Genomic DNA, 21,179 nt, shown 5'->3' on the forward strand with positions numbered 1-21,179 from the left:
ACCTCACCCGGGGGAACTGCGATCCCCCGCGAACCCCCCCGAAATGACCTCTGGTGGTCACACAAGCAGTTTGTGCCGATTTAGTTGCATTACCGTTGCGGATTTAAAGAGCATGACCAGACAACAACATCTGCCTTCCGTGTCCCAGTCGTCTGCACCTGGGCCCGGGCCATCCTGGAAGCGGAGTTTGCCGACACCGGGGAAAGTCCAGTCTTTACGTATGCCAGCACTTCCACTCCGCTTTCCCCAATGTCTGAACTCCCCAGTCGCGAATGGATGCTGGATGGGACGTGTGAATGGTCATTTCCGTCTAAGTTTTGTTTTTCCTCCTGGTAGGGATGTGTGCATAAGCGCATATGAGCACAAGCAAACCCCCATTGCTAGCAAGGGCGGCACTGTGGTTGAGGCACTAGTAATGTGGATGCTTCAGCGTGGGACAGGTGCGCAGAGGTGTGCTGTCTAGTCACCCCTTCCTGCGATGATTTAAACCGCTGCAAATAGAGGCGCTGCCAGATCGCGCCAAGCTGCCAGTGTGACTGCAGCCTTAGATTCAAGGCCAGGAGCACTTTAGAGATGACCAAAATTTTGGGGGTATCAGCTTTCGAGAGTCCGAGCTCCCTTTGTCAGATATGAGCAGGAATGGCCACTGTCTGATAAAGGGAGCTCAGTCTCTCGAAAGGTCATACCCCGAGAACCTCGTTGTTCTCTATGTTGCTCCTGGGCTCAAATCTCATTGTTCTACTGCATAACAATACGGCTGCCTCCTGAAAAGTATAAAGTTCAGGTTTCCTTTTATTTGTTTATTTACTTCATTTATCCCCAGCCTTTCTCCCAAATGGAGACCCAACGTGGCTGACAGAGTTCTCCATTTTATCCTCACGACAACCCTATGAGGTGTGTACATGACCGACCCGAGCTCACCCAGCATATTTCATGGCAGCGTGGTGATTTGAAACTGGGTTTCCCAGATCGTAATCTGACAGCCTTAACCAATACATAATATGGGCTCTCGTATAGACAGAGCTGTGTCACTGCTGGAAATGGGCTATAGTCCAAAAAGGAAAATTCCAGGTCAGAGGTGATTATGACCCTGTCCTTGAGTCACTGGACATGATTCTGCAATAATTTTGTGTGTGTGTGTGCGTGCGTGCGTGTGTGCCTGTGCCTGGAAGTCATGGCGACTTCTGGTGAATCCTACTGGGGCATGGAGGAGGTTCAGTGGCTTGGTAGCCTGCCTCTGCTTCCTGATCCCGGTATTTTTTGGAGGTCTCCCATCCCAATACTTGCTAGGGTTGGTCCTGCTTAGCTTCCAAGATTTGCTGAGATCGGGCTTACCTGGGCTCTCCAGGTCAGGGCCTGATTCTGCAATGATTGACACATCAGATGACATTGTTCACCAGCGGAATAGTATTGGTCAGGCCATAAAACTGGCAATTATGCTTTTTGCCATTTCACCAGAGCACTTCCAAATCTTTTTCTGTGAATTTGTGCTGCACGCTTTGTTTTGCATTGGAGGACCATCAGGGTGGAATTTGCCAGATGTTGCTTTTTCTTCCCAAGATTTATTGGAAATCACAGGTTTGATATGGAGACGGTGTTTCATGACTTGTGCTTTCATTCTACAATTATTTATCACTGTTGTGGTTTTTAAAGCACTTCAGTTTTAAAGTGATGGCATTCTTGGTGCAACTGCATATGATCAAATCACATACAAGGTGCTCTTTTAGAGTGTTAGCAGAATTTTGAAAATGATAGCAATTTAAAGTGTGTCCGTGCATGTTTTTTTGCATTTGTTCTATTATGTTCAGTAAACACATGTAAGTATTTGAACAATGACATTCTTGGTTGATACATGCTCTGGCTTTGGAGATGGGCAATGCAGAAATAATCTGGAAGCTTTCCCAGGATTTGAGCTGCATCACTGTATTGCTCTGCTTATTTCAATTACTTGCTTGACTTCAACGTGTGTCTTAAAAAGATGTGTAGAAGAGAATTGGGCTGTCAGGACACATACCTATGTGTTCTGTGTGCATCCTTTACTGAGCCTAATTGCCCCTTTTCACAGCCCTTTAAACGGCAACATGCGAAGTGCTGAGGTGGGGAACTTTTTACGAGATGGTAAACTTGTAGTTTAAAGTACTGGGATGGGGAAGAATTGGGCTAAGAGATCCTGTCTCCTGAAATGCTACTTCTTGGAGCCAAGAGCTCATGGTAGGTACTTCTTGGTGTACTTGGTATACAGCCAGTTTGGTGTAGTGGTTAAGTGCGCGGACTCTAATCTGGGAGAGCTGGGTTTGATTCCCCACTCCTCCACTTGCACTTGGCTGGATGACCTTGGGCAAGCCATAGTTCTGATAAGAGTTGTTCTTGAAAAAGAGCAGTTTCTGTCAGAGCTCTCTCAGCCCCGCCTACCTCACAGGGTGTCTGTTGTGGGGAGGGGAAGGGAAAGGAGTTTGTAAGCCGCTCTGAAACTACTTTGGGTAGTGAAGGGCGGGGTATAAATCCAATCTCCTCCTCCTCCTCCTCCTCTCTTCCAGAGTGGTTGCTGGGGTGGTTGTCCCCTGAAAGACTCCAATAAGGCACCTTTAAATCTGAATACTTCAAGCTTGAGCTGAGCAAATGAGTTGTAGTAGTTGTCCCCAAAGCTGTTTCTTTTAAGTCCCCCCCCCCCCCCCCCCCCCTCTCTCAAAACATGGTTCCTGGAAGTGCGCTTTTTGCATTTCATTTGCTGGATCAGGAACCACAGGTGTAAATCAGCTGTGGAACCAAATGTATGTCATGATGTTTCCTGTTTACACTGCATTGCTTTCAGCAGATTGTGCCCTCAAAACTGGGGAAGCACTTCTTGGAAAGCAGAGCAGTGTGGATTGAACACAGCTGTACTTGCATCTGATATACACTTACGTTTTCTGATTGATCAAGTAATATGTGCACAGAAGTGCACTTCCAGACACAGATCTCCTTAGTTTAATTGGGGCAAGGCAGCGTGGGCAGGAAGTAAAGAGGAAGGGTAAAAGAAGGAAAAATTTATTCTCTTTGCTTTGCCTTTTTCTTCCCACTCTTGAGAGCTATTTGGTGGCAGGTGTGTGTGTGAGAGTCTCCATTTGTTCAGCTATAGTCTCCAAAAACCTATTCCAAACAATTATTTATTCTGTGGGACAAGTAATCAAAAACTAAATTGCCTTTGAGTGCAGCATAGTCTGTAATTGTATTTATAAATTCCAGACACGCCCCCTTATTCATTGGGCTGGATAAATAGACCTCTTCTGTACCAGTGAGCGGGTGTTGTTTATTTGGAGGAGCCTGTTTGGCTTTGGTATACTGCATGAGAGGGAAAGGACAGAGTAAGAAGGCTATTCCCTCCTGTGGGAGGGACACGTTTAATAACTCTCCCTTAAACTGACCTCTCATCTTGAAATTGAGGAGATGGGGCAGTTTCAAGATTTATTTTTCCTAGGTTTGCAAAATTAGTTTGTTTTGAAACTTTAAAGAAACTTTATGGAATTACTTCCTGACTGGGTCTTCTACTTTTGTTCCTGTTGCAGCAGTTTCTGTATGACATGACAGGAAAATTGAGTAACTGAATAAATACATAGGCCCCGGTCACACGGGAGGTTTAGGCCCGGAAGAGGGATGGATCGGAGGCGCAGCAAATGGACGCGATCACACCGCAACATCTGGGAAGCGGCACACACCCGTCCCCGATCCAGCCCTTCAGGCCGAAAATGCGGATAAAAAAAGAACCTACAAAATGGTAGGACCTACCTGAAACGGCGCAGCAAGCGTGGCCGTGAGATCGCCGGCGTGCCTGTCTTCAGGAGCAATCGAGGCTCCCGGCTGAACTGGGCATGCGCACACATGCGCAGCCGGCTGCCTCGCTCTCCCTTCCGTGACTTTCCCCCCAGCATCTGATCGTGCCGGGGAGCAACTGCGCGGCGGCTCAGGGGATCTTTCTGATCCCACCGCCGCATATCTCTTTTGGTGCGGCTCTAAAAAGCCGCACCTTGGCCGTGCTTTCCCCCCCTGTGTGGCAGGGGCCATAGATTACCAACGCTAATGCAATCCTTCCTCTAATAACACCCCTAAACCAATGTGTCGCACACTGTTCACTTTCCTGTGTTGCACACTATTCACTTTCCTGTAACTGCTGGCTTTAGTTTGTCTTCATCTTTTAAAACCTTCCCCCCCAAAATCTTTGATAACAAAGGCACCCTTCCCCCAGATTAGGTATGCTTCATTCAGCATGCAGAAAGATTTTTTTTTTGTTTCCTCAGTCACCTCCCAGAAAAATGAGAAGCATCCCACTTGTAGCTTTAAGAAACATCTATGAATATTGTCTCCCCGCATCACGCTTCTCCCTCTGCTCAGTCAGTTGGTTCGTGGTTTAGGATAGGATTACTCTTTCTCAAGGAGCTGCGGTGGCTCAAGTGGTTAAGACGCTGAACTGCAGGCTGTGGAAGGTCAGTAGTTCAGCAGTTTGAGACCCGAGTTGCCGCATGACGGAGTGAGCCTCCCATCTCTAGTTCCAGCTCCTGCCAACCTAGCAGTTCGAAAGCAAGAAATTGCAAGTAGATAAATAGGTACCCTTTCGGTGGGAAGGTAACAGCGTTCCATGCACCTTGGTGTTTAGTCATGCCGGCCACATGACCACGGAAACGTCTTCGGACAGCGCTGGCTCTTCGGCTATGAAACGGAGATGAGCACCGCAACCCTAGAGTCGGATTCGACTGGCTTTCGAGCAAGGGAACCTTGACCTTTACTTTACTCTTTCTCAATAACGGTGATGCTTCGGGGATGGACTGCCTCAAAGAAGTCCAGTGGTTCTTTCCTCCTTCCCCGTGATATGCCGCATAGGGACAAGAGTATGGCACAATCCATCCAGCATGGATCCTCCCTACCCTGACAGGCATAGAGTGGAAGACATATCCAATATGTTGCCTTTACTTTTCCAGGCAAGCTTTAGTCCCTCGTGTGGCACATCAGTCACTCTAGGCACACAGTTTTGGACTGCTGCAGAAGCATTGCCGAGATCAAGGAGCATTAAAAATCTGGCTGGTCTATAGTGTTGGTATTATAGCACTGAGGACCTTGAAGGGAGCATTCACCAAATCAAATAGCCCTCCAGTCTAACTCTGGCAGATTGTGGGATAATGTGGGAGGGGAAGAAACATGCCTGCAGTTGCAGGGCGGCTGGAGCAGGGCAGGCAGAGACAAGGCAGGCATGTTTAAATGCCTTTCTTTCCCTCCCCGAGTTCCAACAGCATTTAAACATGGCTGGGCTCTCTTCCTGCACTTCTCCAGCAGTCCTGGGGCAGCTGGAGAAAGGAAGGCAGAGAGAGGAGGCTTTCCCTGGTCAGTTTCACTCCCACTGGCCTGTCAGCTGTTCGGTTTAAATGGCTTAAACCTAACAACTGACTGGCGGGGGGTGAAGTTGACTAGGGAAGCCAGAGGGGGAGGGAAGTTGGCATTCGGCTGCCCGAAAGCCAAAAATATGAATAAATTCAAGAAAGTCTATTCGGTAGCTGAAAAGTTTCCTGAATTTGCATTCAGCTTAGGGATACTGAATAAATACTGATGAAGCATTTATTTGGTTCCTGCCCCCCCACCCCAGGTCGGGGAAGCTGAATTCACACCCCTAATGGTAATGCATGGAGAGGGGGAGTGAGCTAGCAAAGCACCCCAAATTGCCAAATGCTAGTATGGAGAATAAGACCAAAAGGGGGGTTGACAGAAGGAACCATGGAGACCAGAAGAAACACTGTTGCTATTATTTCCCCCCAAGAAAGGGACAGGAAGAGCAGCAGTAGATGGTGCCTCTTGAGGTAGGGAGAACAGCGTGGTTGTGAGGGAAAATGCCTTGAGGGTGATAGTTGGAGAGCCACACAGGAAGAGTTTGGGGGCTGCATGCAGCCCACAGGTCGCAGGTTGGGGACCCCTGCATTAGATTTGTTCCTAATCTGGTGATTTGTTCCTCATTTCATCCTACTATTCTGTACAAGTGACAATTAGGGATGGTTCTTATGTTACACTAGGAGTAAGGTCCATTGTGGGAAGAAATACAACGAGCTCTAGAAGGAAGCTGCAGGTGAGTGTCCCGACTGTGACTGGTGGGGCAGCAGAGGGAAGGGGAAAATAGAGGGAGACAAGCCATGTTTATTTCCTTCTGCTTAGCTATAAGGCAGGTCTGTCTCAAGTCATTTTGCTGCCCCAAGTGGGTAGTATGGGAGGACAGCCTCACGGGAACAGGTATGGTTCCTTCCACCCCTGACTTATGTTGATTTGGGGTTATATAGTGGCAGCTAAGGTAGAAAAGCACCTCCTCCTATGCCATGTCTTCTGGGTTTCAAGGGTCTGGAAAGCGGTTCCATAGCCAGTTACAGGATTGTCAACTCTGGTTTGGGAAATACTTGTAGATTTGAGGGGTAGAGCCTGGGGAGGGCAGGGTTTGGGGTGCGGAGGGACCTCAGCAGGGTATAATTCCACAGAGTCCATTGCCCAAAGCAGCCATTCTCTCCAGGAGAACTGATCTTGGAGATCTCCAGGTGCTGCCTGGAGGCTGGCAATACTAAGGGGAGGGCCAGACCTGTATATTTGAGGGGTAGAGGCTGGGGAGGGCAGGGTTTGGGGTGCGGAGGCACCTCAGCAGGGTATAATTCCATAGATTCCATTTCCCAAAGCAGCCATTTTCTCCAAGACAACTGATCTTGGAGATCTCCAGGTGCTGCCTGGAGGCTGGCAATACTAAGGGGAGGGCCAGACCTATAGATTTGAGGGGTAGAGGCTAAGGAGGGCAGGGTTTGGGGTGCAGAGGGACCTCAGCAGAGTATAATGCCACAGAGTCCATTGCCCAAAGCAGCCATTTTCTCCAGGAGAACTGATCTTGGAGATATCCAGGTGCTGCCTGGAGGCTGGCTGGGGAACACGGTGATTTCTGGGAGATCTCCAGTCCCTACAGGGAGACTGGCAACATCAGTGACCGTTTAAGGGAAAATTGGGATATGTATTTTACCTCAGGACACATTCAGTGACTCCCAACAGCAACAGCAAACTGTTTAGAATGTTTGAGGCAAAGACCAATCAGGCCACATATGCAAATGACTGTGTTCCAACTGGCTATTGTGGGGAGAGGAACAGCAAACTGTTTAGAATATTGGAGGCCAGACTCAGGCAAAGCAGCCAGTGGATAGGGACAGCTTCTGAGTGACAGGTCAAGGAGCCAAAGGCTGTGGGAGTGTGTGGAATGTTCAGAAAAGAGTCACACCAAAAGAGAATTATATATAAGGAGATATTTTTTGAGGTATACAAACAGGATTTATTTAACTTTATACTGAAAAATAGAATGTGTGAATTAGAGAAACACAAGTTTGGAAATTCTGGTGTCTTGCAACTGCACTAACCAGAGGGCCATGGTTAGCTGAAGCTCTTAATTAGATACACTCACTCCCAAACTTTGGTTTGTGACTATGTAATATGGGAAAGCCCTGCGTGCTTTCACATTATGAAGCATTGATATGTGAAAATCAAACACTGCGTATGAAACTGCTAGATGATGTAATCTGAGAAGATTTCTGTAGATTACTTGTTTCTTTGAAGGGACCTTCCTGTGATTTCCCCCCCATTAACTCTCATAATGCTTAGTGCAGGGGTCCTCAAACTACGGCCCGGGGGCCACATGCAGCCCGCCGAAAACATTTATCCGGCCCGCCAGGTGTTTTTGCCACTGTCCTGTCCATATGCTGCCCAGCACAAGGGGCCCTGGCGAGCGGTAGGGGTGCCATCCCCCTCGGCGCGGCACCGCTTCCACTTTCCAGGGCCGCAAAAGTTTGCTTTTCTCTCCAACCACTGGGGACCTGCCAGAGGGCCAGGAGCGCCGACAGCCAGGCCGGCACGCCCGCTCTCCCTTCCCAGGGCTTGGGCGAAGGTTCTGCCCCTTTCCCCTGAAACTGTCCACGGGCTAAGGAAGAGAGGCGTGAGGCTCTGCCGGCGGCAACTCCAGGCTGCACCGCTGGCTTGGGAGAAAATCCGTCACTTCCCCTGAATACAGGCCTGGGATCGGGGTGTCAGACCACTACCACCACCTGCACTTCCATGCCACATCCACACAATCACGCCCTGCCTGGAATAAATCCCCCCGACGTGGGTTTCCTGCACGCAGACCGGCCATGTGTGCATTGCAACCATGTGTGAATGAGATTCGGGAGGGTAACAAATCCCGGCAGAGTTCGGCGCCTCCTAATCTGGGCTCCCTCCAGAATAACCTCCTTTGTCTTCTGCTGCCGTCTGCCGCACAGCCATGCTTTTGGGGCAAAAGCCCTGGTCAGCAACTAGGAGGCCACTGTGGGAAGGGAGCGCCAGCCGCAGAGGGCCAGCGTCTCACCCTCTCTCCGCCGCCCCCCACACTATGAGACCTGCTGGCAAGACTCGTCGCCCGCAGATACTTCTTCTTCCCTCTTTCCACTTCTAACTTAGCTGCGGGGCTTGGGGGCCAGCAGCGCCGATCAGGGGCCCAACCTTAGCCCGGGCACCTCCAACTGGCAAACCCTGCTGTAAAGCGGGGAGGGGGGAAGGTCCCCACTAGTGGCCCCACTGCCGGATCTCGGTGCCCTCAACCCAAGCCACCCCACTGCCGGAACCAAAAAGGGCTCTCTGCAGCTGCTCCCCCCCCCCCCCCGGCCTGCCTCTGTAGCCACAAAGGGGAATTTTGGCAAGGAAAGGGGGGGCACTTTGTGTTTCTTTGCCAGCGCTTCCTCCCGTCTTTTCTTGGGAACTTTCCCTGAGTCCCTTTTCCAAGAAGGAGCTGTTCTCCCTTCCCCAGGATATTATCCAGCAAGCCCGGCGCGTGCCAAGGATTCCCCAGGGGGAAGGGGCCCCCCACGCCCAGTCCACCGTTTCCAGCGGACCCCCTCCCCTCTTTTGCAAGCCACAAAGTAGCGCTTGCAGAGGGGGAATTTTTGTTTTGTGTGCGCTTCATCTTCATGAACAGGACATACAGCTTTTCTGTAACCCATTTTCTATTGACATTGAAAATGTGGATACAATTTACCAAATAGAACTGGCTGAACTGCAGAATTGTGACTCTCTGAAAGAAGCATTCAAGTCAAGCAGCCTTTCTAATTTCTATGCATTTCTCCCCTCTGAGACATATCCTAATCTCAGGAACCATGCACTCAAAATGGCAACCATCTTTGGAAGCACTTATGTCTGTGAACAGACTTTTTCCAGAATGAAACATCTGAAATCTCCAACCAGATCTAGACTAACTGATGCACACTTGCATCACTTGTTACGACTAGCAGTGACAAATATGGAACCGGACATTGACCATCTCATTAGCCAAAAGCAGGCCCATAGTTCCCATTGAAATACTGGTAAATTTGTTGATTTAACTTTACTTGTTCTTCATTTTAAATATTGTATTTGTTCCCGTTTTGTTTTTTTGCTTCAAAATAAGATATGTGCAGTGTGCATAGGAATTTGTTCATAGTTTTTTTTAAAACTATAGTCCGGCCCTCCAACGGTCTGAGGGACAGTGAACTGGCCCCCTGTTTAAAAAGTTTGAGGACCCCTGGCTTAGTGGGTTGAAACAAGGAAACTATTTTACATGAGCTTTTTATTGGTCACATTGGCTGTGGTCACACTGGTGGCTTGGCGCAATATGGTGCCACCTGTAATTGTACTGGTGTAAAGTGTTGCAGGGCATATCATCCAGACAGGACACCCTGCTGCAGGTTACCCAGGCTGACATCCCGTGGTCAAGCATCCACATTACTGCCACAGAGCACACTGCCTGGTTGTTTTTCAAAATGCATGTGCATGCATATGCACTCATGCACATGCATATGCACTCATGTGTGTACACATGCACTCATATGCACATATAGGATTTTTTTTTTTAAAAAACCCCTCCCTAGCTGTGGGAACATACTTGCAGGTTCAGACTGCGAAATCCGTTCTGCGTGCACTCCCCTGTGTTCAGACATCCGGCCAAGCGCAATTAATGCATGGGAATCCAAAAACACCACTTGTGATGTGGTGCCTTTTTAGCCCGGCTCCAAGTTGTCCTGTGATGGAGTGAGTATGCCGGGGGAATGCCTGACATTTGTGGCCAATGTGACTGCGCCCATTTGATCCAGAGGTGAGGGGTGGCTGCATTGGGCCAAACTGCTCATGTGATCATAGCCATTGACAAGCACACTCCATTATGGGGCTGTATTCTACCACTCTGCTTGGAAGAAAACTCCTTGTGCTGTATGTGCATTTTGGTGAGTGTAATAGTAGGATCCAACCCACTGTCTTCAGATTCCCACTTCTTTCCCATTCGCAGTCATTCTTGGACATCGATGTCTGCCATTCTAAGACATCCGGAGTGATAGTTTCATTCACTGTTTTTGATAATAGAGACCACAGATTTATAAATTATATCTAATAATTAAGGGTATGGACTCTTGGAAGTTGAATGATCCAGCTACGATGGCAGATTCCGTCTTGACATACAGTATTTAATCATCATTTTGAAAATATTCATTCAGGGAACTTTCAAATAAAGCATTTCCTTCCCATTACACCACTTTGACACATAACTCTATCCAGAATGCTGAATTAAACTTCCCTTGGCAATGAAAGGACATACAGAAAAGCACTAGTGAGTAGACATAGAAGAGCTTCTGTTTAATAATGCAGGTAAAATTGATTATATAGAAAGAAAGCACAGCCAGCAGACCGTGGGCACAGACCACAGCCGCCTTCTTCTTCTTTTTTTGCCCTTATGGTTGGAATATATTTATTTATTTACTCCATTTTTATCCCACCCTTCCTCCCAGGAGCTCAGAGTGGTCGACCTTGTTCTCGACACACCTACTTTTTATCTTTGCAACAACCCTATGAGGTAGGTTAGGCTAAGAGGCAGTGACTGGCCCAAAGCCACCCAGTGAGCTTCATGGCAGACCAGAGATTTGAACCTGGATCTCTCAGATCCTACTCTTGACACCCTAACTCAGGGGGCCCCAACCTTTCTGAGCCTGTGGCCACCTTTGGAATTCTGACACAAAGTGGTGGGTGCAGCCACAAAACAGCCACGGTGAGAGGCGGAGTCACACACAACAGAAGCCCAAGCGTAAGGGACAAGAGCAGTAATTTTAAAAAACGCACTGGGAAAGAGCAGTCAAAGAGAGAGAGAATAAAGCCAACACTACACTGGCGGCTGCCACCAAAAACAACATGATTTTAATCTGCACAGCCAATTGGAAGCCCTGCTGGGGAGGAGCCTTATCTGGCCCCACTCCCTTTCTAAACATACTTGGCAGGCAACACGAAAGGGCAGTGGGACCCCTGCTCTAACCACTGTACTGCAGTGGCTGTCTATGCTCGGTGCTGCGAGGTTGCCTACCGTCTGTTGTGGCCTTTCCAGGCCTTGATGCTAGAGTAGCTGTGCAATCGCCAGATTAAAGTAAGATGTTTCCAGGCGTGCAGAATCTGTGACCCACCAAGTGGAAAGCAACCTGCCAGTCACATATGGTGGCCCACCAGGGCCTTGATAGTGGTGTCATGGCTACGGTGTTGGTCTAGGATCTGAGAAATGCAAATCTGAATCCCCATCCTTCCACGGAAGCTCATTTGTGACCTCGGGCCGGTCACTTTCTTCAGCCTAACCTCCCTCACAGGGTTGTAAAACGGTGGAGGGGAGAATGATATTGTAAACCACCTTGGGTCCCCTTTGGGGAGAAAAACAGGATATAAATATGTACAAATTTGCTGTTTTGCTGTTTGCCTGGGGTCACAATAAATGGCTCATGATGCACAAGCTGTATTTCAGAGGCACATGAGTGTGACTCATATGCTTTGCATACAACACAGTGCCAGGTTTCAACTTGAATTTGTTTCTGGCTGCATCACAGCGATATTAATACCTATTCCTCATATCAACATTTGCCTGTTCCAGATAGGATGAAGGTGGAATACAGAAGCCCAGTGTGTTCAGTATCTATTTTCAAAGTGAAGATTCGCATAGACTTTTTGCTGACCTTCTGTACTCGGTGGAAATTTCCCATTTTGCATGTAAACATAGGAAGCTGCCTTATACTGAGTCAGACCATTGATCTGTCAGACTGGCTACTGTCTCCTTCGGCTGGCTGCAGCTTCCCGAGGCATTTCCCAGTTCTTCTGCCTGAGGTGGTTTTAATCATAGATTCGGAGGACAGAAGAACTTGGGACTTCCTGCGTGCAATTTGTGTGTTTTATCACAGAGCAATGACCGCTTTCCGACACAAGAGCCAGGGACTGGCAAGCTGGAATATTTATTTACCTTATTTGGCCACTGGTAGCCTGTTTTAGGAAGTACATGGAAAGATGTTATCTTTAAGGGTTAAGTCGCACATACTACATTTAAAAAAACCCCTGAAAACAGAGAGGATTTTTCAGAAGTATGAACAAGAAGTGAGGACACAATTGAGTTGCAAAGTTTAGGGAATGGGATTGGCTGTGTCTCCCTGTTAAGTATAGCCCTTTTACATTACAGCTAATGTACTGAGGCTGAAAACGTGTGTTTCCCCTTTCAGGCAAAATGGTGATTACATATATTGGGAGGATTTCCAAGCCAGTTTGGCTGGAGATCCTGGAGGGTTTTTTGTCATCTTCTGGGTGTGGAACAGCAGTCACTGGGAGTGTGGAGGAATTTGTGAATTTCCTGCATTGTGCAGGGGGTCGGACTAGATGACCCTGGAGGTCCCTTCCAACTCTATGATTCAGTGATTCTGTGATCACTTGTAGTGCACTATATCTATATACACAGCTGGCAGGCTTCCAGTGCAGATGACCATGATGATGGAAAAAGGTTTGTATTCTCACCGGCAGAGCCAGGTTTGTCTGTATAAAGGTGTGAAAAGATCCTTCAGTTGAGGCATGCTCAGAGTCCTGCTTCTAGGTTTTTGCCTTTCTTGGCCACAGGGTCAGATGAGGGGAGACCTTCTTAATGAAGGTAAGCTGCTTCAGGCAGTTGTCTCACCTCTTCTGTGAAGGCTCGGAATGGGGAAAACCCCTGCTTTGTGTGTGGTGCTTGGCTTTGTGTTCCGATTGGTTTTGTGAGGAGGAAGAATAATGAAGAAACAAATGATGCTTTTAAGGGAGTTAACTACTGGCATGTTTCATTTTCATTGTTCATAGTTACTCTGCTGTATCTGAATTATTTGTCATCGGAGTCAGTGGGGCTGCTGCTCACATATCCACAAAGCACTGAGAATACCGAGGATAGCATGGTATTTGATGGCACCAGTAACTCCCTGTATCATGAGTCTACTTAGGGCTATGCTTGGCTGTTGCTTCAGTTTTTCCTGCTGCTGCTTCATGCTGGCCAGGGGTGGTGTTGGTTATGGTTATACTGAAGATCACCAGCTGTGATGGTAGACAAAGAAATTGAGTCCTCCTCACTGCTTGTCTTTGGCCCTCATTATCCTCCTGGTTTTCTCCATTTTCTTCCTCTTGAAGAAATGTTTACGCGTACAAAGGGATCTCTTTTTCTGTCTTGGATTATTAGAAGCTTTGTGTAGTCTTCCTCTACTTTCTGGTAATTACCCTACAGTACAGTTTTTTAATTGTTGCCTTTCTACCTTCAGTTCAGGTAGAGAAAAGGTAGACAAAGCTCTTCTGCCTAGTCCTGTTATCCCGTCTCTCTTGTCTGCTAATGAAAGCAGGTTTCCTTGTGTGCCTCACAGCACATGACAATAAGTAGACAGCCGGAGCCCTGAGAAAAAAAAAAAGAGCCCAAATAGCTGTGGAGGAGCTGCACAGTGCAATCTTTAGTAGAGTTAAAGCTTTCTAAGAGCTCAACTAGACAATATATTTGACATTGGTCATGGTCATGGTGCTGTTTGCCCGTTTGTGGGGCTCCATGTGCTACAGAACAAATAGTCCTCACAGTGGCCATTTCAGCTTGTGAAAATAGCACAGGAAGGAAGGTTGAAACCTCTCCTCCCCCTGCATTGTGCTCCCAAGCCAAATCAAGTCCTGGCCTACTTAGGAACATTAGTTCTGTACTGGCATGTATGGCTACAAGTTTGGCTGGGGAAACCCCAACATGACTTATGTCACAGGTATCATCTAATTTGGCTGTAAGCCCACTGAAGTCCATGGGTTTAGAAGGGTGTAATACTTAGGATTCCATGGACAGCTACAATTGCTCCCTGTTCATTTAGGGATGACTGATATCTAAAGTAAGATCAGAAACATGTATTAATTGAATTGAAAAAAAGAGAGATTCTCTGGTGTACAACCTTGTGCCAAGTAGTAAATGCCATACTATGACTCCGGGGTGGATGACCAGAATATAAGCAGCCCTAGTTATATTCGAGTGTTTTGCTTATTATTAGCACTTCTGCTTTCTAGGTAACTAGGGAAGCCTTCCTGGAGCAGTGAGAACAAAATGAGTCATGCCTACCACAGTCCCTTTGGGAATTGAGGAATGTTTCTGGGAATGTTAATACTTCACTTATGTGACTGTGTTGAAATATAAAAATGGACACCCCTCACCAAACCACAAATGCAATTTCAACGTTTTCAAGCATGACATGTATACAGCTAACAATGCAGTTCAAATTGACTTCAGTGGGTGTAACTCCGCTTAGGATTGCACTGTACATATACTGTGGCATTCTCCAAATGTTACTCTCCTGTTAGGAAAAGATGTTAGGAAAAGCTTGATAGTTTTCCATCTAGAAATGAATCAAGCTGGATTACATTACAGTTTCTTTGCATTTTTTATCTTCCGACTGTGCAGCATTGTTGAAGGCCTAGAAACAGTTGAGTTGGAGCTCAAAATAAGTTGGAATCCCAGCACGGATTTCCCGAAGAACGAAATCTGTCAAGGCTTTTTGGCTAGTCTCTGGGCTGTCTTTTGACTGGCCTCTGGGCTATTTTCTGATCTCAGCTTACCCGTAGCTCAAATAAAGCATGGCGTTTTCTTGGGTGATGTATGTGGGAAACCAGAACATCAGGATGCAATATCTGTCCCCAAACTTCAGTTGAGGTGTCCTTTGCCTGCTTAGCTGTTAAAATCCTGATGTCTTTTGTTGTAAGCTCAAGGAAGGACAAGGAAGGCCTACTTTAATTTTTTTATTTTTTTTTTAAAGAGGAAGGTGGTCGGGAACCATTTATACATTTACAGAGTTTCTGTTCACAACATGTAGGCAGATTTGTTTGGGGTTTATGACATGGTCTCTGTCGATCTCTCTGTTCAGCAAAAGCAAAGGGGGAGGCTTAAAGACAATTAAAACAATATAAAGAAACTTTAAAATACCACCATAAAATAAGCACATATCAAAATAGCAGCAGTGAAAAAGACCTCCCTGGTTCATGAGGCTGCCTGACTGTCATGGCATTAACTTAAATGCTGTGATGATTTAATATGCCTACCCTATCTCTCTCCCCCCCCCTCCATTTCCTGAGTGCAGCACAGTCATTAGGGAGCCTGTCTTCCTGTCAGGTGTTTGGTCACAGAAGTTGGGAGGGACCTTTATAATGCCTGCAACATCATGCTTTTGTGTTTTACCCTGTTGCCATAGTCTTTTGCGGCCCCATTCCCCAGTGCCTGCCTGCCCGCCCACTGAAATGAAAGGGGACAGTGCAAAAGTACAGTAGTGATCTTGTACAGTTCTCACCCATTTTAATGTTGCATGTGAATTTCCTGGTGCTTGTATCCCTGTTTCCCCTATCAATACCCAGGCCACTTGGATAATGTAATCAGGAGTCCCATCGCCTCCACAGGTTGCCTACTGAAGGGTAAATGATGTTCCTACAGATGCCCTTTCTTTCACACACTGCTCTTGCCTCTGATTTGGTAACTGGGAAGCCGGGCAGTAGCCCCCAAAAGGCTAGATTAGGCCCAAGGGTCTGCGGTCACTGACCCCTGTCCTAGATTGTATAATTATTGCAAGAACAGAGTTCCTGAGTCTATTGAGAGACTGCTTTTGGATCTGAAGGCAGCTTCTGCAGCTGTAGGTAGGTGAGGGAAGCTTCTTCTGGCTCCCAAAGTGTTCTTCAGTGCCTTTTCTTCTGGTCTCCAGGCACAAACCATGAATTACGTTGGGCAGCTAGCAGGCCAAGTCTTCGTGACTGTGAAAGAACTCTATAAAGGATTAAATCCTGCCACATTGTCTGGGTGCATTGACATCATTGTTGTCCGCCAGCCTGATGGAAATCTTCACTGTTCTCCTTTTCACGTACGCTTTGGAAAGATGGGAGTTTTGCGTTCAAAGGAAAAAGTGGTAAGGAACAGAAGTCTTTTGTGAGTTTTTTGGTTATCAAGTTATTGCACTCTTTGACTGTACATTCAAGACGTTAAAGCGAAGCAGCAGTAATGTTTCCATTAGATACACTTACTGAGCATGTATATAATAGGGTTGCCAGGTCCCCTTGTTGCACTGGTGGGGGGATTTGGGGGGCATTCCGGGATGTCCCCAATGTGATGACATCGCCCGGAAATGACGTCATCACGTCGATGCCTTTTGGGGTGACACTCTGGTTTTTGGGCAAAACCGTTTGCTAATTCCTCCACCCCGCCTCCTGCTGCTCTTGGGGGGAACAAGGGACCTCCAGGAACAGCATATTGTAGAGCTTTTTAGGCTGTAGTGGGAGGGGAGAGGGGAGAAAATTACTCTCCCTGGGTGAAAATCCTTCTATCAATGAAAATGGTCTATGGGATTCAAGCCATTATCTGACAGGTTGGTTGTATGATCATTATCCATCTTTTAAAAATGAACCTTGCATTCAGCTATGAAGAAAAAGTTATTAATTTTTTGAGTTTACCACTTCTTAATGGCCATTTCAAGCACTTCCAGGGGTCTTCGATTCAATGGAAATGTAACAGGATTAACAATATATTTAATCTTCCATTGATTATAATGGGATTTCAAAGTGCTTACCTTTGACTGGCTGACCCCCATGAGTTGTTTGTTAATTAACTTTGGTTGTATCATCCCACTATGCAATTATGAGCTGAGAAGTCAAATCGTGCCTTGTGCTCAAATCTATTGAATGGCCTTAGGCAAGCATCCATTTTCTCACCCGCTATCTGCAATATGGTGGTGCTAGAGTATGATAATACTGATCTGATTTATGAGTCTGGTATGTCAATTAAGGAAATATATGTGAAATGCTATGACTGCTCAAAGTGTTATGTATATGATAAGTATTATTGTTGTTATATGAATTAGATCTTTAGCTACATGTTTAGCAGGCAGTGATATCTAATGGTTATAGCAAATGAATGCCCCCCCAGTACTATGCAGTTAAATGAATTTATGAATATATTTCTTAAAAGGTCTTTTGTTCCTCAAGGTTGACATAGAAATTAATGGAGAATGTGTAGATTTGCACATGAAATTAGGGGACAATGGAGAAGCCTTTTTCGTTGAGGAAACATCTAATGACCAGGTAAGTACATTCATATTTAAGAGACATTATGGTCTCTGAAACATGGTAATAATTTAGCATTCATAACGGGGTACCTACTGTGCCATGTGAGGAGGACAGGTGTGTCTCCTTGCGAGAGAGAGAGAGAGAGCATTTATCTTGCACTTGTAGATTACTTGCAATGCAGTCATATGGAGAGTTACCCTACTGGGCTTACAACTGGAGTATCTCTATATAGGATTTCACTGCCTTTGCTCACAGACTTGGAAATAAACCCACTGTCATTGGTGAGACTTAGCTTCCATGTAAACTGAACTAGGATCATGCCAGAATAATCTGCATTCAGCCTGAAGTCCTACAAAACCAGAAATGCATAGTTTTTCAATAAAATTTCTTGTTAAAAACCCTTAGTGGGTCTGTGGACTTGAGCTTTTATTACCGTATTTACCTGAAAGGAAAACAACCCTGAATGTAAGATAGTCTTCCTAAAAAAGGATTATATGACAGGTTTTTTATGACTTGTACATAACCGTAACTTCTGTGTGAATTTAAGACAGCCCCCTCTATTTCTTGACAGTGTGTGTGGAGAAAACCCTAGTATTCTTTTCAGGTAGATACAGTAGGTTTTTGTGGGTTGATGAACAGAATTGTTCTGCACAAATGTCAAATTTCAATTGACAGGAAAGTAAGGCTCTGGGTCATCTTTTTCTTTGTCTAGGATACAATTCCATACCACCTGGCTACATCTCCCATTCTGTCTGATGGAGCAGCTCTCATGGAATCACAGTTGAAGAGAAATTCCATCGACCGAATACGAAATGTGGATTCGTCCTGCTCCCCCCAAGTATCAAACTCTACTTCTCCCCCCACAATGGAATCCACTTCTATGGGTATCTCTGTGAAGAAAAGAAGGAAGAGGAGGAGGAAATCTACCCACAGAATAGACTTTGCAAAAAGAGATACCAATGCAGATACTACAGAAGATGAAAACATGTTTCCTATAGAACTGAGTTCAGATGAAGAAAATGAGCTGCTAGATAATGCAAGGTATTGTGACTATAATATATAACGTGGCCAGAGTGATAAACTAAGATCTGGAAAATCTGGGTTCAAATCTCCATTCTGCCATGACACTTGCTGGGTGACTTTAGGCAGTCACTCTTTCAGACTAGTCTACCTTACAGAGTTGTTGTGGAGGTAAAAAGGGAAGAGAGAGGCATGTAGAGAAATTGCAGTATAAACATGTATTAAATAGATAGTATAGCGATTTAGAGCGTTGGACTAGGCTCCGGGTGACCCAGGTTCGAATCCCAACTTTGCCATGAAAGCTTGTTGAGTGACTTGGGCCAGTCGATTAATCTCAGCCTAACCCACTTCACACGATAGTTATGCGGATAAGATGGAGAGAATGATATAAGCTTCCTTGGGTCCCCTGAAGGAGAAAATTGGAGTGTAAATGAAGTAAGTAAATAAATAGATCTTAGTTGAACAAAGAGATCTAATGTTTCTTGGCTAAGTAATATAGACGATGCAATTGCATAGTTGTATGTGAAATGGGCTTTTTGAATAATATAATTTGAACAGACCCCTTCAGTTTTGTAAAAATGCTCTGTTAGTTTTGGGGCATTGTCTGGGGCTTCTGGCATTTCCTGGCTTGACTCATCTCATGTGGACTGGTGTGTTAAGACACAGTAGATGGGATTGGACTTGATGGTCTTTGGCTCCTTTGTAAATCCGCTTACCCGACGTTTAATAAAAGTCAGGCTGAGACAGTGTGTCAGTTCTGTCCTGGAAGTACTCCAGGCAGTAGAGTTTGTTTCTGGAAGTCTTCTGGATGACAAGAAATTATCTGGTAAGGACTAGCCCCACTCTTGGGCTCCAGGTAAAACATCATTGACCCATGTTGGTGCTCTCTTGTGACTGGCGCACATTGGCATTGAAATAGTGAGGGTGAGCAGGGGTAGGGGACCAGTGGTAGCATTCTTATTAGACCCAGGGCCAGACCTGGCACACTAGCATAGATCAATAATGCACTAAGCAACCCTAGAGGAGGACATTCCAGACAACAGATTTTGGTAAGTTCCCTTCCTCATGTCAGAATTTGTTTGAAGCCATATATGGAAGGTAACAGCGTTCCGTGCGCCTTGGTGTTTAGTCATGCCGGCCACATGACCACGGAAATGTCTTCGGACAGCGCTGGCTCTTCAGCTTTGAAATGGAGGCCCCTGCCACATGGGGGAAAATTGATGTGGGCAAAGTGCGGCTTTTGAAAGCTGCACCAAAAGAGACACGCGGTGGCGGGATCACAGAGATCCCGTGAGCCGCCGCGCAGTTGCTCCCCGGCACGATCAGATGCCAGGGAGAAAGCCACGGAAGGGAGCACGAGGCCGCCAGCTGCGTATGTGTGCGCATGCGCAGTTTGGCTGGGAGCCTCGATTGCTCCTGCAGATGGCCGCGCTGGCGTTCTGACGGCCGCGCTTGCTGCGGCGTTTTAGGTAAGTCCTGCTCTTTAGCAGGTTCTTTTTTGCTGCGCATTTTCGGCCTGAAGGGCCGGATTGGGGACGGGTGCGCGCCACTTCCCAGATGTTGCGGTTTGATCGTGCCTGTTTGCTGCACCCCCGATCCGTCCCTCTTCCGGCCCTAAACCTCCCGTGTGACCGGGGCCGGAGATGAGCACTGCAACCCTAGAGTCGGATTCGACTGGCTTTCGAGCAAGGGAACCTTTATCTTTACCTTTTTATGAATGGAATCTACTACCAAGCACAGAATCAACTGAATTATAGACTATCCCAGCGCTTCAGGATATGATTTGGTTTACTTTTGCTTCATGCTGTTAGGAAAACTAATTCAATTTTAGGAGGTGTTCACTAAAGAGGGTAGTAATTGATGAAGAATTAACAAGTTCTTGTACAGAGGACTATAAAAGATGGTGAAATTGGATCTTTAATTGTAGGCTATCCAAAGATACCAACATGGTTATTTTATGAATCATATTTTGAAGGTTAGTGTACAGATTCAGAAAATGTGTGAAATTTTGGGGAAGGTAACAGGATCCATTGAGGAGAACTCTTTGCTGAGGTGATTAGGGTAACAACCGTCATCATTCCGAGGAAGCCTGAGGACTTTGGACTGCAAGGCAAAGGGAGTCCAACTTTTTTAAAAAAATCATAATTTTCCTCTGAAGCATTTAAATCTGGACATTGTCTCTGATCTGGCATTCTGTTAAGCAATTCATGTCATTGCATAGGGAAAGCAGTCAGCTGGGGGGCATTTTTCTAACACCACTATGAATTGAGACAGGAGTGGTGGCTGTTTTTAAAAAAAAGATTTTAATTTTTTGTTTGTTTTGTGCGCAGAACATCTGTCCCTGACCTGAATAGAGATGAATTGTCTGATATAAATTCTTCAATCAATGTACTTCCTCACCACCATTCAGATGGAGAATGGACTCCTACACAAAGGTACAGAATATCTGAACTGGAATATCTTAGGGGCAAACGGGTCAGACCCGTGGCAGCCCAAATGTCTAGTACGAACAGGTTCAAGCAGCAGCTGAAGTGGGTGATTCCGCCATACGTCTAGTGTTGTGTGTATTCGGGCTCAATTTACACTTTACACTCAAGAGCTGAGGAGGCAGAGTCTAACCTTTTGATAGAGTGTTATTATTACTTTATTTATAGTTTGCCTTTTGCACTGAGACTCCAGGTGGATTACACAGTGTAAGTCAATGCAGTCAACAGGATGAGATATCTAGTAAGCAATGTAATGGGATTAGTCAT

The 21,179-nt window shown here is 46.2% G+C and overlaps 1 protein-coding gene across 4 annotated transcripts in view; it reads left to right on the forward strand.

The window, feature by feature from the left end:
• LPIN1 (lipin 1) overlaps window positions 1-21,179 on the forward strand; it is a 148,943-nt gene that overhangs the window by 82,294 nt on the left and 45,470 nt on the right. For 3 of the 4 annotated variants that reach the window (XM_015406339.1, XM_015406340.1, XM_015406341.1), the window contains 4 exons: window positions 16,053-16,253; window positions 17,326-17,421; window positions 18,119-18,447; window positions 20,757-20,861. In XM_015406339.1, coding sequence (XP_015261825.1) covers window positions 16,053-16,253; window positions 17,326-17,421; window positions 18,119-18,447; window positions 20,757-20,861 — 731 coding nt within the window. The remainder of the gene's footprint in view (window positions 1-16,052; window positions 16,254-17,325; window positions 17,422-18,118; window positions 18,448-20,756; window positions 20,862-21,179) is intronic. The other variant, XM_015406342.1, reaches the window with a different exon arrangement.

Source organism: Gekko japonicus, unplaced genomic scaffold (assembly GCF_001447785.1).
Source record: "Gekko japonicus isolate JY-2015 unplaced genomic scaffold, Gekko_japonicus_V1.1 scaffold2214, whole genome shotgun sequence".
NCBI classification, from domain to species: Eukaryota; Metazoa; Chordata; class Lepidosauria; order Squamata; family Gekkonidae; genus Gekko; species Gekko japonicus.